This window comes from Amborella trichopoda, chromosome 7, assembly GCF_054954075.1.
Source record: "Amborella trichopoda isolate Santa Cruz 75 chromosome 7, AtrichopodaSantaCruz75HAP2 v2.0, whole genome shotgun sequence".
In the NCBI taxonomy this organism is placed as follows: Eukaryota; Viridiplantae; Streptophyta; class Magnoliopsida; order Amborellales; family Amborellaceae; genus Amborella; species Amborella trichopoda.
In genome coordinates, this window is record NC_142342.1 from 40,264,722 (window position 1) to 40,277,905 (window position 13,184).

At 33.7% G+C, this 13,184-nt stretch overlaps 1 protein-coding gene across 2 annotated transcripts in view; it reads left to right on the forward strand.

The window, feature by feature from the left end:
- The window catches only part of LOC110007818 (uncharacterized), a 36,173-nt gene extending 29,824 nt beyond the window's left edge, over positions 1-6,349 (forward strand). The window contains exon 2 of one of the 2 annotated variants that reach the window (XM_088871300.1): positions 2,996-6,349. In XM_088871300.1, the coding sequence (XP_088727426.1) occupies positions 3,229-6,162 (2,934 nt within the window). In that variant the 5' untranslated portion in view covers positions 2,996-3,228 and the 3' untranslated portion in view covers positions 6,163-6,349. Of the gene's footprint in view, positions 1-2,759 lie in introns of those variants that run through there. The other variant, XM_020671377.2, reaches the window with a different exon arrangement.
- Positions 6,350-13,184: the final 6,835 nt, after the last annotated feature.

Sequence of the window (13,184 nt, forward strand, 5' to 3'; positions counted from 1 at the left end):
CGTGCCATCTTATTATTGGGGTGCACCTATAAAAAATATTAGCAATAATTTTTTGATAAAAAATAATGACCAAAATACCCCTTAAGGGTATTTTACTCATTTTATTTCATTAAAATTATTTTTTTATGTATTTCGTTAGTGCAAGTTTAATAGAGGAATGAACCTCCAAAATTTTGCATCAAAATAATTTATAGAAAAAAAACTAAAAGTAAAATAGTGTAGAGATGTGATTGTGATTGGGGTAATCTTAGCTAGCCCTCCATTAAAAAATGGACTGTTGGATAAAGGGGAGGATATAATTTTTATGCTGTAGGGGGAGCATAGAAAGCTTTCCCTTTTGTAATTAGGAGGGGTACTACGTCATCCACATAGAGCATGCTAGTGATATTTAATGCTCAATGTAGATGATGTCACACCCAATGTTGATGATGCACTTCTCTTCTAATGATAAAAAATATCATCACTAAAAAAAACTTCATGTACTAAACAAATATATATAAGTGTCCAAATCTTGTTGAGTACAATAGTATGAGCACCTTAACATTTAGATTATGTTAAGGTGGTCACACTATAGAGTATTTTATAATTGTACTGAACAAATTTTAATAATACAATATTTTTTACTAAGGATAATTTTGGTTATTAAGAGGGTTGTGACATCACCCACATGGAGTATTAAATGCCACTATTGTATTCCACATGGGTGATGTCACACCTTTCTTAATGACATAAGTATGCTTATTAAAAAAATGATCCATGTAAAAAATAATGGTTTATAAGTGTCCAAAATTTATTGAATACAATTATAACATGTTCTATAATGTGAACATTATTGTAAATATAAAGCAATATATGTATATATTTATAAAATAATATTAATATAAATATATGTTTATGAAATTTATTTAAATCAAGTTACCAAATATATGAAATTCATCACACAATACTTTTTAAACTTGTTACGAAGCATGGAGAAAAGAAATTTTACAAAAATATTTTATTTTAAAAGTATTTACATATTTTTGTTGAAAAAATATTTACGCACGACCAAACGTGCCGTTGCAGAAAAGCCCACTCCCACTCACACAATTTCCAGGAAAAAGCATGACTTCCAAAGCAAATACGTCTTCATGCCATGCCACAAGAAAGCATGACTTTCATAACCTCTTTGACTAAGCCACAAAGTAATAAAGATAAGAAAATTTAGAGAGAGAGAGAGAGAGAGAGGCTCTTAGTTGTTAGATTACAACGATTAGGAATGACGTGGTTGAGAGAGAGAGAGGGTGATAATAACTTTTGAAGGGAAGGGAGATAGAATGAGGATTAAGTAGATAGAATAAATGCAAAAATATAACACGACTTAAACAAACAGTGAGAGAGAGTGTGGAGCACCCGCCCATTATGTTCAATATTGAGATTTATATTAGGAAAAAGCTCGAAATCTTAAAATGTAGAATTAAATATGCACTTCAAAAATCTATTGGACAAGGTTGTTTTTAAAGTCGAAAAATCCTCTAATTGATAATCTTGACATCGAGATATATGAATATGAAAAAAAAAAGAAAAAAAAAGATTTTGAGTCTTAGAAATTATTTAGACTGTCAATTTTCAAGATTTTCAAATATTTATAAATCTATTTGATTTTAACTATTTTGTAAAGTTTAAAATTTTATAATTAGTGATGAAAATAGATTTTGAGATAATCTTTAGATTTTTTTTTATAGGAAAATTATGATAAAATTTAGAAGTACGCTTGCTTAAGGTTGCAACCTTATGGAAACCACACCCTTTATATTATCTTGTGCGCTCTTTTTCTTCTTATATTATGCAACTTTCAAGACATATTCCTTGCGTTACAACTTAGAGAGAGAGGGAAAAGATAAAGAGAGAGAGAAAGAGAAATTCTTTATGAGGTTAAACTGTTAAAGAGAGAGACAAAAAAGACGTTTGCGTGAAGTTGGGGATGGTGCAAAGACGGAGAAGTCGCATCATAAGAAAAAATAGAATGGATGACAAAAAGTAAGACTTCATCTCTTATTTCTACAAAAAGCCAAAGCCAAAGCCAATGACTACGAAAAGCAAGACCTCCAAAGCCAATGACTTCTACCGCTATGCACTGTAGTTGCTGTCAAAGTCTTTCACCAAATGACGATGAGACCCTCTAGCGGTGGGACAAAGATAAGAAATTTATGAGCCATTTTTGATCTGAGCCATCGATTTAGATAAGAAATTGATGAGGACCGAATTAGTTCCCAAATGGGATGGGTTCTAGCTTGACTCTGCCCTTAAAGCGTATTTTTTTTCTCTTTTTTTTCTTTTTTTTAACTTTATCCAATGATTTTACGGTCCCATTTAAATCCACACCCCATAAACATCTATTTTGATTTGTATTTTACTTTATTTATTTTTTAAGTTTTTGAAAAACAAGACTTCTAAAGCAACTCCAGCTGTCAAAATCTCTCACCAAATGATGATGGGAGCCTCTAAGAAAGAGAGATAGATTATTAACTTAAAAGAGAGAGAGAGAGAGGAGATATTTGGTGTAAGTAGTGGCCGTTCGTTTAAATAATAGAAAAATAAAAAATATTACTACTCTTCAATCAAATTCATTGTCTATGAAAAACTTATAATCATGACACGTATAAAGTTCCTGCTATTTTTACACATTATCGCTAACATTTTTTTACTCTTTTTATACGGAATCCATTTTCACTGCCAAATTCCACAGTCCAAAGACTACCGCATGAAATGTTGCCCAATTCCATTGGAGTTTCACTCGGTGGCAAATATTAGTTGAGAGAGAGTGATTCTGTGGTCCACACTTCCTCCACCAAAACTCTATAAATGTCAAACCCAATCTCAAGCAATTACTCAAGCAAATTGCGTGAAGTTTTGCATGCCATGAAAATGGGAATGGTGGTGAGATCTCCATCTTTTTTCTTCTTCTACCCCTTCATTTTAGCTCTTTCGATTCAATCCTCTGTTTTGTCAACAGTTGATTTAGAAGCTGAAGCATTGCTGAACTGGAAAACTAGTCTGAAAAATCACGCTTTGGTTCCATGGTTTCTTAAAACCAACAACTCCACCAGCCATTGTAGTTGGATTGGCATCAAATGCAACGATGACGGAAGTGTAGTCGAGGTTAACCTCCCAAATTTTGATTTGGAAGGGACTCTCAATCAATTGAACTTCTTCTTGTTGCCCCATTTGACCGGCTTGAATCTCAGCATGAACTATTTTTTACAAGGGAAAATCCCGAAGAGTATCGGCTCCCTTTCGAAACTCAGTTTCTTGGATTTGGGAGACAATCGGTTTACGGGGTCGGTACCTGAAGAGATTGGCAATCTCATTGAGCTTCGCTTCATTTCTCTAAGTGTAAATGATCTTAGTGGCCCCATCCCTTATCAGCTGGGTAATCTGCAAAAGGTATGGCATTTAGACCTTGGTAGGAACAATTTGAACTCTACTGACTGGTCAAGGTTTACAGGTATGGAGTCTCTTACTCACCTCTACCTATATAGCAATGCTTTGGTAGATTTCCCAGCCTTTGTTTCCCAGTGCAAAAACTTGGTACTTCTTGATTTGTCTGAAAATGAAGTAAGTGGTGGAATCCCCATTCAAATGGTTTCCAGTCTGGAAAACCTCCAAGTCCTCAACCTTAGTCGTAATTACTTTCAAGGACCTATTCCTGCTGAACTTCAAAATCTGACGAGGCTTCAAGAACTTCAACTCTATGGCAATAATCTCAAGGGATCCCTCCCTCCCTCCATTGGAAACCTTTTCATGCTTAGTACATTGTCTCTATACAATAACCACTTCACAGGATCCCTCCCTCCCTCCATAGGAAACCATTCCAAGCTAACTCAATTATGGCTAAGTGACAACAATTTCACAGGATCCCCCCTTCCATCCATAGGAAACCTTTCCAAGCTAACTAAATTATGTCTATTTAAAAACCACTTCACAGGATCCCTCCCTCCCTCCATAAGAAACCTTTCCAAGCTGACTTACTTAGATCTATCTGGAAACAACTTCATAGGATCCCTCCCTCCCTCCATAGAAAACCTTTCCAAGCTAACTTATTTATCACTAGGTGACAACAATCTCACGGGATCCCTCCGTCCCTCTATAGGAAACCTTTCTAAGCTGACTTACTTATATCTATCTAGAAACAACTTCACAGGATCCCTCCCTCCCTCCATAGGAAACCTTTCCAAGCTAATTCATTTATCACTAAGTTACAACAATCTCACGGGATCCCTCCCTCCCTCCATAGGAAACCTTTCAAAGCTAATTCTATTATGGCTAGATGGAAACCACTTCACAGGATCCCTCCCTCCCTCCATAGGAAACCTTTCCAAGCTTACTGACTTAGGTCTATTTGGAAACAACTTCATAGGATCCCTCCCTCCCTCCATAAGAAACCTTTCCATGCTTATTACTTTGTTTCTATCTAGAAACCACCTCACAGGATCCCTCCCTCCCTCCATAGGAAACCTTTTCATGCTTAGTGTTTTGGATCTATCTAGAAACCACTTCACAAGATCCCTCCCTCCCTCCATAGGAAATCTTTTCATGCTTATGGATTTAGACCTATCTTATAACAATTTTATGGGATCTCTTCCTCCTGAGATTTGGAATCTTAAATCCATAACTAGTATGGATTTAAGTTCAAATAGATTTCAAGGCCAATTAATACATACCGCGTCTCACCCTCAAGGACTTCAACTTCTATACAACTACCGCAACTTTTCTGGAAATACTAGGTTGCATTTTGGACAAAAAATTGAAATGTTAAATATCAGCTCCTCAACTGATCTACGCCGTCAGATTTGCAAAAGCATGAAATTATTACCAGGATTCTTGAAACATTGTACGAGCACAGTGACAATCCGAGAGGTTGCATGCTATGACCAGGTGAACACATCTGAGACTTATGCCAAGCTTCCTAATTTACAATATATGTATCTCTCAAACAATCAAATTTCTGGTTGTATTCCAGAAAATATTGGAGAAGTCGTGCCAAATCTATCGATCTTGGATCTCTCAAATAACAGTATTTCAGGATTTATTCCCAACTCCATAGGGAATATGAAGGTTTTGGAGGCTCTTGATCTTTCTAGAAATAAATTGATGGGACCTATTCCCACTTCCATGGGAAACTTGAAAAATTTGAGGACATTAGTGTTGAGAGGCAATACATTATCAGAGCAGATCCCATCATCATTAAAAAATTGTACCAAGCTAGAGGTTTTGGATCTTGGTGACAATCAATTAGCGGGAAATTTACCATCATGGATTGGCCAAAGTCTTACCTCACTTCGTGTTCTCTCTCTGAGATCTAATAAGCTTATTGGGGCCATTCCTAAGACTATGTCAAGTCTATACTCGCTTCAAGTTTTCGATGCTGCTGAAAATTGCCTCTCAGGCACTATCCCTGACATTTTCACAAACTTCACAGCAATGAAAGTTACAGAGAAGATGGCTGATTACAATTACGATCGCAAGCACAACTTCTATTATAGGGTGAGCATTGATATAGTGGCAAAAGGGTCAATGATGGATTACACCGAATTTCTCTCTCTTGTGACATGCATAGATCTTTCGAGAAATAATTTCTCGGGAAGAATTCCAGAATCATTGACAAAATTGATAGGCTTGCGCGTGTTAAACCTATCTGGAAACGACATGATTGGGAAGATTCCTCAAGAGATTAATCAATTGCAAGAGCTAGAATCGATGGACCTCTCGAACAATCTATTCTCTGGTGGCATTCCTCTAAGCATGTCATCTATGAATTATTTGGGCACATTGAACTTGTCCTACAACAATTTGTCAGGTCCAATTCCTTTTGCGGGCCACATGAGCACATTCGATGATGCCTCAACGTACTATGGAAACGAAAATCTTTGTGGTCCTCCTCTTCCTACGAAGTGTGATAGTCCAATATCTAACAATGTTGGGGATTTGAGAACCGGGTCACCAGAGGTCCGGCAATTTTGGATTAGTGCGGGCTTGGGCTTTGGGATTGGATTTGGAGGATGGTATTCAGTTCTGGCCATTAAAAGGAAATGGAACAATGCAATTCTCAAAGTCATGGACTTCATCGCTGAGATTTTGATCACGCGATTGCAACATTTATTTCCCAGAAGAAATAGGTGATGAGTTTATAGTTATATAACTTGTTTTAGAAGATTAGAGTGTGAAGAAGTGTGCAAGAATGTAGTATTGGGTGTGTAATCTTATTAGGTGCTTGTATTGTTTGGATGTAAGTCTGTTGTGCAATATGTTCATGTCATTTGTGTTTGTTTGTATGTCCTTTTCATGTTCAATGAAATTTTATTTAGCACGGAGAGAGAGAGAGAGAGGAACTTTGGGTTTTTGTTTTTAATGGTCCAAGTGCATGTCTTGAGTAAGAGGATCTGAAATTTCTTATTCTCTTTTGTAGGAATTACAAATTTCTCATAGTTTTTTTCTTTTTTGTCAAAAAAAAAAAAAATGCTCGACTGAGGGTAAGATCGTTCATGAAATACGGCAGTTAATGCGTGGTGATCCTTTCTCTTTGTCTCAACAAGAATTTTTTTTTTTAACGTTTCGTGGAACACTCGAAGCCATTTGCTACTAAAAAAATTGATTCATCCAAAATACTTCACTTGGAATTCTTCAAATTCGTTATATAGACCAAAGCTATTAAAATTGGACCCAATCGGTGCTGTGACGAGTGGAATCAATGACCAGAACCTTATTCCATCGAACTGGTTTGATCGCTGGTTTTGCCTTTTTGGTTGGACTATTTGGATTTGATATCTCAAAATTTTTAGAGGGAAGAATTATCTTAAATTTTAACTTTTAGAGAGAGAAAATATGTTAAAACTTTAGAGAGAGAAAGTTGTTAAAATTTTAGAGAGAGAAAATTGTTAAAATTTGAAAGAGAGAGAAAATACCAAATTTTTATAGAATGGTGAACTATCTCAAAATTTTAGAGAGAGAAACTATCTCAAATTTTAACTTTTAGAGAGAGTATGTTAAAATTTTAGGGAGAGAAAGTATGTCAAAATTTTAGAAAGAGAAAGTATCAAAAACTTTAGAGAGATAAACTATTTAAAATTTTAGAGAGAGAAACTATCTTAAATTTTAAGTTTTAGAGAGAAACTATCATATTTTAGAGATATACGCAAATTTTTAGAGAGATAAACTATCTCAATTTTTTAGAGAGATAAACTATTTCAAAAATTTTAGAGAGAGAAACAATCTAATATTTTAATTTTTAGAGAGAGAAACTATATCAAATTTTTGAAAGAGTACCTAAAAAGTTTTAGGAATAGAAACTATATCAAAAAAATTTAGAGAGAGAAAGTATATCAAATCTTAAGTTTTAGAGAGAGAAAGTATTATTAAAATTATACAGCGAGAAAGTATTCTTAAACTTTTAGTGAGAAACTATTATAAATTTTAGAAAGAGAAATGGGCAAAAAAATTTAGACAGAGAAAATCTCGTTTTTTAGGGAAAGAAACTATCTCGAATTTTGAGTTTTAGAGAGAACCTATCTCGAATTTTGAATTTTAGAAAGAAAAAATATATTAAAATTTTAGAAAAAGAAATTATATCAAATTTTAGAGAGAGAAACTACCTAAAAAATTTCAGAGATAGAAATTATCTCAAAATTTTTGGAGAGATAAACTATCACAAAATTTATGTTTTAGAGAGAGAAAGTATATTAAAATTTTAGTAAACTATATCAAATTTTAAATAGCGAAAGCATATGAAATTTTTAGAGAGAGAAACTATCTCAAAATTTAAGTTTTAGAGAGAGAAAGTATCTCAAATTTTAAACTTTAGAGAGAGAAAGTATATCCAAATTTAGAGAGACACTATATCAAATTTTAAATAGAGAAACTATTTCAAAATTTTAAAGAGAAAACTATCTCAAACTTGAAGTTTTAAGAGAGTAACTATATAAAATGTTAGAGAGAGAGTACACATAAATTTTTAGAAAAAGAATTATCGCAAAAAATTTTGAAGAGAAATTATCTCAAATTTTAGCTTTTAAAAAGAGAAAGTATCTTAAAATTTGAAAGAAAAACTATATCATATTTTAGAGAGAGAAACTACTTAAAATTGTTTAGAGAGATTAACTATCTCAAATTTATTGAAGAGGCGAACTATCTCAAGTTTCAAGTTTTAGAGAGAGAGCATATTAAAATTTTTGAAAGAGAAACTATATTACATTTTAGAGAGTAAAGCACCTAAAATTTTTAGAGAGAGAAATTATCTCAAAATTTTTAGATAGATAATTTAAAATTTTAAATTTTAGATAGAAAATATATTAAATTTTAGAGAGACAAACCATATCAAATTTTAGATAGAGAAACTATCTCAAAATTTTTATAGATACACTATCCTAAATTTTGAGTTTTAGAGTGAGAAAATATATAATTTTTTTTTTTTTTTTAAATTGTATAAGTTTTGTTAGCAAATAATGGACATAGAAGTTATTGCAAGGAATCTATGAATTTTGTATAGTTTATCCAAACAAGAAATTTGAGGAATCCATGACAAAAATCCTTGATATTGAAAATTCATAGATTTCTTTATATTTCAAATATCTAAGATTCTTAATTTCCTCCTATCCAAACGGGTCTTATACTGTACGAGTAAGGTTCACCTAAAAAACCCACTAGATGAGGTTATTCCTATGCTACAAAATCCTCAAATTGATCATCTCGACTTTGAGATTCATAGACAAAAAAATGAGATTTCTATTCCTAAAAGTAGTTCATCTTCTAACACGTAATATATACAGTCTTTTTTCAATATTTTTAAATGTTTATAGATCTACTTGATCATCTCCAGTTTTTACTTTAAATTTCATAATTGGAAGCAACAATAGATTTTTATATCATCGCAAGGCTTTGTGACACCGAAACTGCATTTTCAGCATAGTTTTGAGGTGCATCTTACTTCAAACCTCACCCTTACTTTTTTTTTTAACAAGCACGAATAAAGCACATATGAATTTTTTTTTTTTTCTTTTGTTGTTTTTTGTTTTAAATTAATCCTTGATATGAGTGTTCGTAAAATTGGCCAATCTAACCGCTAACTGTCTGGTTAGATTGGAACCGGCTAGTGGCCGGTTCCAGTTTTGGGCGGTTTTGGTGATCAACCAATATTTTTAAACTTTAGATATGGTACTACTTCAAATTTATATCACATATATTAGAATGGTTTATTGGTTAGTTTTGACGGTTGACGGTTAAATTGCATGTGAATCATGGTTTGAACTTGCTCCTGTTAAGCGTTTTGCATTCTCCCTATGTGTTTTTCTTTTTAAGCGTTTTGTGTTTTTTCTTTTTAAGTTATCGTTGATTCAAAAAAATTATTACCTACCCGAATTGAACTTTAAATAAGTCCTCTATTATTAGACCCACTAACCAATACACCATTTACTACTTAATTGACAAAAAAAATGGCCTATATTATATATAACTTAATTTTTTCTGTATTTTTTTTGAAGAAAAGAGTTGGTCAAGTCGATTTTTTAAGCCCTATTTTAATATCCTTTACATTATGGTAAAGATTAAAAAAAAATTTGGTCAATGATACTTTTATATTTTCCCATCTTTTTCAGAAAATTTTAAAAATACCCTTTGGCATAAATCGATTTGTTAAAATCTATTTTTGTTTTTTTATTAATTTTTAACTTTATTTGAGTGTGTTTTGTTTTAATCACATTTTTTATATACTTTTCACATTTTAATACAATTTTTTTTTGTATCATTTTTATTTTTTTAACACTTATTTTATCGCATGGGACTTGCTTGATTAGAGCGGTTAAATTGGCCGGTTTACCGGTTAGGCAGATTAAATCGCTTCCGAGCCCACGTCCACTTAACCATTCAGGTATTATGATGATCATATGGGCCATAAAAAATGGCTTATAGGAACCATGCATTGATGAAAATCTTAAGAGAGATTCAAAGATTAGTTAATACCATGTGATTATAAGACTAGAAAGTATTAAGAAAATCAATGTTGATAATGATTACATTAGGAAAAAGCTATAGGAGCCACATGGATATGGTTACAAGTATCATCATTTAGTTCATCAAATGCAATCAATGGGTTGGACGATGATGGAGGGAATAGTTTTCACTGAGCCAAATGGATCTGGTTACAAGTAACTGAATTTCACATACGTACTCTCCCTCCATCACTATCTAGGGCAGTTGATAATCTTACCATCATGGAGTTATAATGACCATATAAATTATGTTACATGGATTGGACACATTTTCTATGAGTCCATGTAGAAATGAGTCATCTCTTAAAAATCTATTTTTGAGACGGATTTTTTGATCTAATTCTTAAGGACGTGTAATCTCTAACGTGGAGATCATGAATATGAAAAAATAAATAAATTTCGAAAATTAAAAATAACAATTCTGTTAAGAAAAAGACCCCGTTTTTATGCGGCCAAGCCCGCATATGTAGAAATGTGGGCTCTTAATAAATCTATTTTTTGAGATGGATTTAAAGACTTAATTTTTAAGGACTTTTAATCTCTAATATGGAGATCATGAATATGAATAAATAAATAAATTTAAAAGACTAAAAATAATAATTCTAGTAAGAAAACATTTAGATCGTTAGTTTCTATTGTTTTTAGATAGAACACCTACTTGCATCCATCTTTAAGATGAATGCTTTTCACTTTTTGGACCACATATGTAGAAATGCGGTCCAACACGCATGAAACAATTTTCCTTAAGGAAATATTTGGATGATTAGTTTCAATTGTTTTTGATGGACCGCCTATTTGTATCTATCTTTAAGATGGATGCTTTATACCTTTGGGACTGCAAATGTAGAAATGCAATCCCTGCTGCATGAGATTATAAACTATAATGTGTATCACTTGGGTATGTTTGGTTCATATGAAAATATTTTCACATGAAAAAACTCTCGCATATGATTAAGTGTGAGAGTTTTTCACACCAATTGATCCCAATGCATTTTTCACACCGATTGACTGTTAATTAGTGTGTAAAACTTCCACACCGAATCACGTGGGAGAGTTTTTTCATATAAACATAGGAGAGTCTTTTCATATAAAAATATTATCACGTGAACCAAACGTGTTATATATGGGAGTGCTCTACCTCTACATATTTATACTGCAAGGAAAAGCAATTTCTTCTTGACAATGGAAAATAAATAAAAGAAATTGGTGAATTATTTAAGTATTCGTTAAGGTGGTCCTACAAGACCACTCTATGCACATTCCTCGGGCCAAAACCACTTCACAAGATCCCTCCCTCCATAAGAAACCTTTCCATGTTGACTTATTTATATCTATTTGGAAACCACTTCACGGGATCCCTCCCTCCCTCCCTCCATAGGAAACCTTTCCAAGCTGTCTTACTTATATCTATTTGAAAACCACTTCACAAGATCCCTCCCTCCCTCTCTCCATGGGAAACATTTCCAAGCTAACTGGCTTATTGCTAAATGACAACAATCTCACAGGATCGCTCTCTCCCTTCATAGGAAACCTTTCCATGCTTACAGGATTGGATCTATCTAGAAACCACTTCATAGAATCCCTCCCTCCGTTCATAGAAAACCTTTCCAAGCTGACTGGCTTATATCTATCTGAAAACCACTTAACATGAACCCCTCCCTCACTCCCTCCATTGGAAACCTTTCCATGGTTAGTGATTTGGATCAATCTGGAAACAACTTCACAGGATCCCTCCCTCTCTCCATAAGAAACCTTTCCATGCTTAGTGATTTGGATCTATCTGAAAACCACTTCACAGAATCCCTCCCCTCCTCTATAGGAAACCTTTCCAAACTAACTTACTTATTGCTAAATGAAAACAATATCACGGGATCCCGCCCTCCCTCCATAGAAAACCTTTCTAAGCTGACTTACTTATTTTTATTTGGAAACCACTTCACAGGATCCCTCCCTCCCTCCATAAGAAACCTTTCCAAGCTAACTTACTTATTGCTAAGTGACAACAATATCACATGATCCCTCCCTCCCTCCATAGAAAACCTTTCCATGCTTACAGGATTGGATCTATCTAGTAACCACCTCATCAGATCCCTCCCTCCCTCTCTCCCTCCATAGGAAACGATTTGTACCTATCTAATATCCTCCTGAGATTTGGAATATTAAATCCATAATTAATATGGAGTTAAGTTCAAATAGATTTCAAGGCCAATTAATACACACTGCGTCTTACCCTCAAGGACTTCAACTTCTATACAACTAGCGCAACTTTTCTGGAAATACTAGGTTGGGTTTGGGACAAAAATTTGAAATGTTGAATATCAGCTCCTCAACTAATCTACGCCGTCAGATTTGCAAAAGCATGAAATTATTGCCAGGATTCTTGAAACATTGTACGAGCACAATGACTATCCGAGAGGTTGCATGCTATGACTTGGTGACAACAACTGAGACTTATGCCAAGCTTCCTAATTTAGAACAACTGGATCTCTCAAACAATCAAATATTTGGTTGTATTCTAGAAAATATTGGAGAAGTCATGCAAAATCTATGGATCTTGGATCTCTCCAATAACAGTATTTCAGGATTTATTCCCAACTCCACAGGGAATATGGAGGGTTTGACGGTTCTTCATTTTTATAAAAATAAATTGATGGGACCTATTCCCACTTCCATGGGAAACTTGAAAAATTTGAGGACATTAGTGTTGAGAGGCAATAAATTATCAGAGCAGATCCCATCATCATTAAAAAATTGTACCCAGCTAGAGGTTTTGGATCTTGGTGACAATCAACTATCGGGAAATTTACCATCATGGATTGGCCAAAGTTTACCTCACTTCATGTTCTCTCTCTGAGATCTAATAAGCTTATTGGGGCCATTCCTAAGACTATGTCAAGTCTATACTCGCTTCAAGTTTTCGATGCTGCTGAAAATTGCCTCTCAGGCACTATCAACCTTCACAGCAATGAAAGTTACAGAGAAGATGGCTGATTACAATTACGATCGCAAGTACAGCTTCTATTATATGGTGAGCATTTATATAGTGGCAAAAGGGTCAATGATGGATTACACCGAATTTCTCTCTCTTGTGACATGCATAGATCTTTCGAGAAATAATTTCTAGGGAAGAATTCCAGAATCATTGACAAAATTGATAGGCTT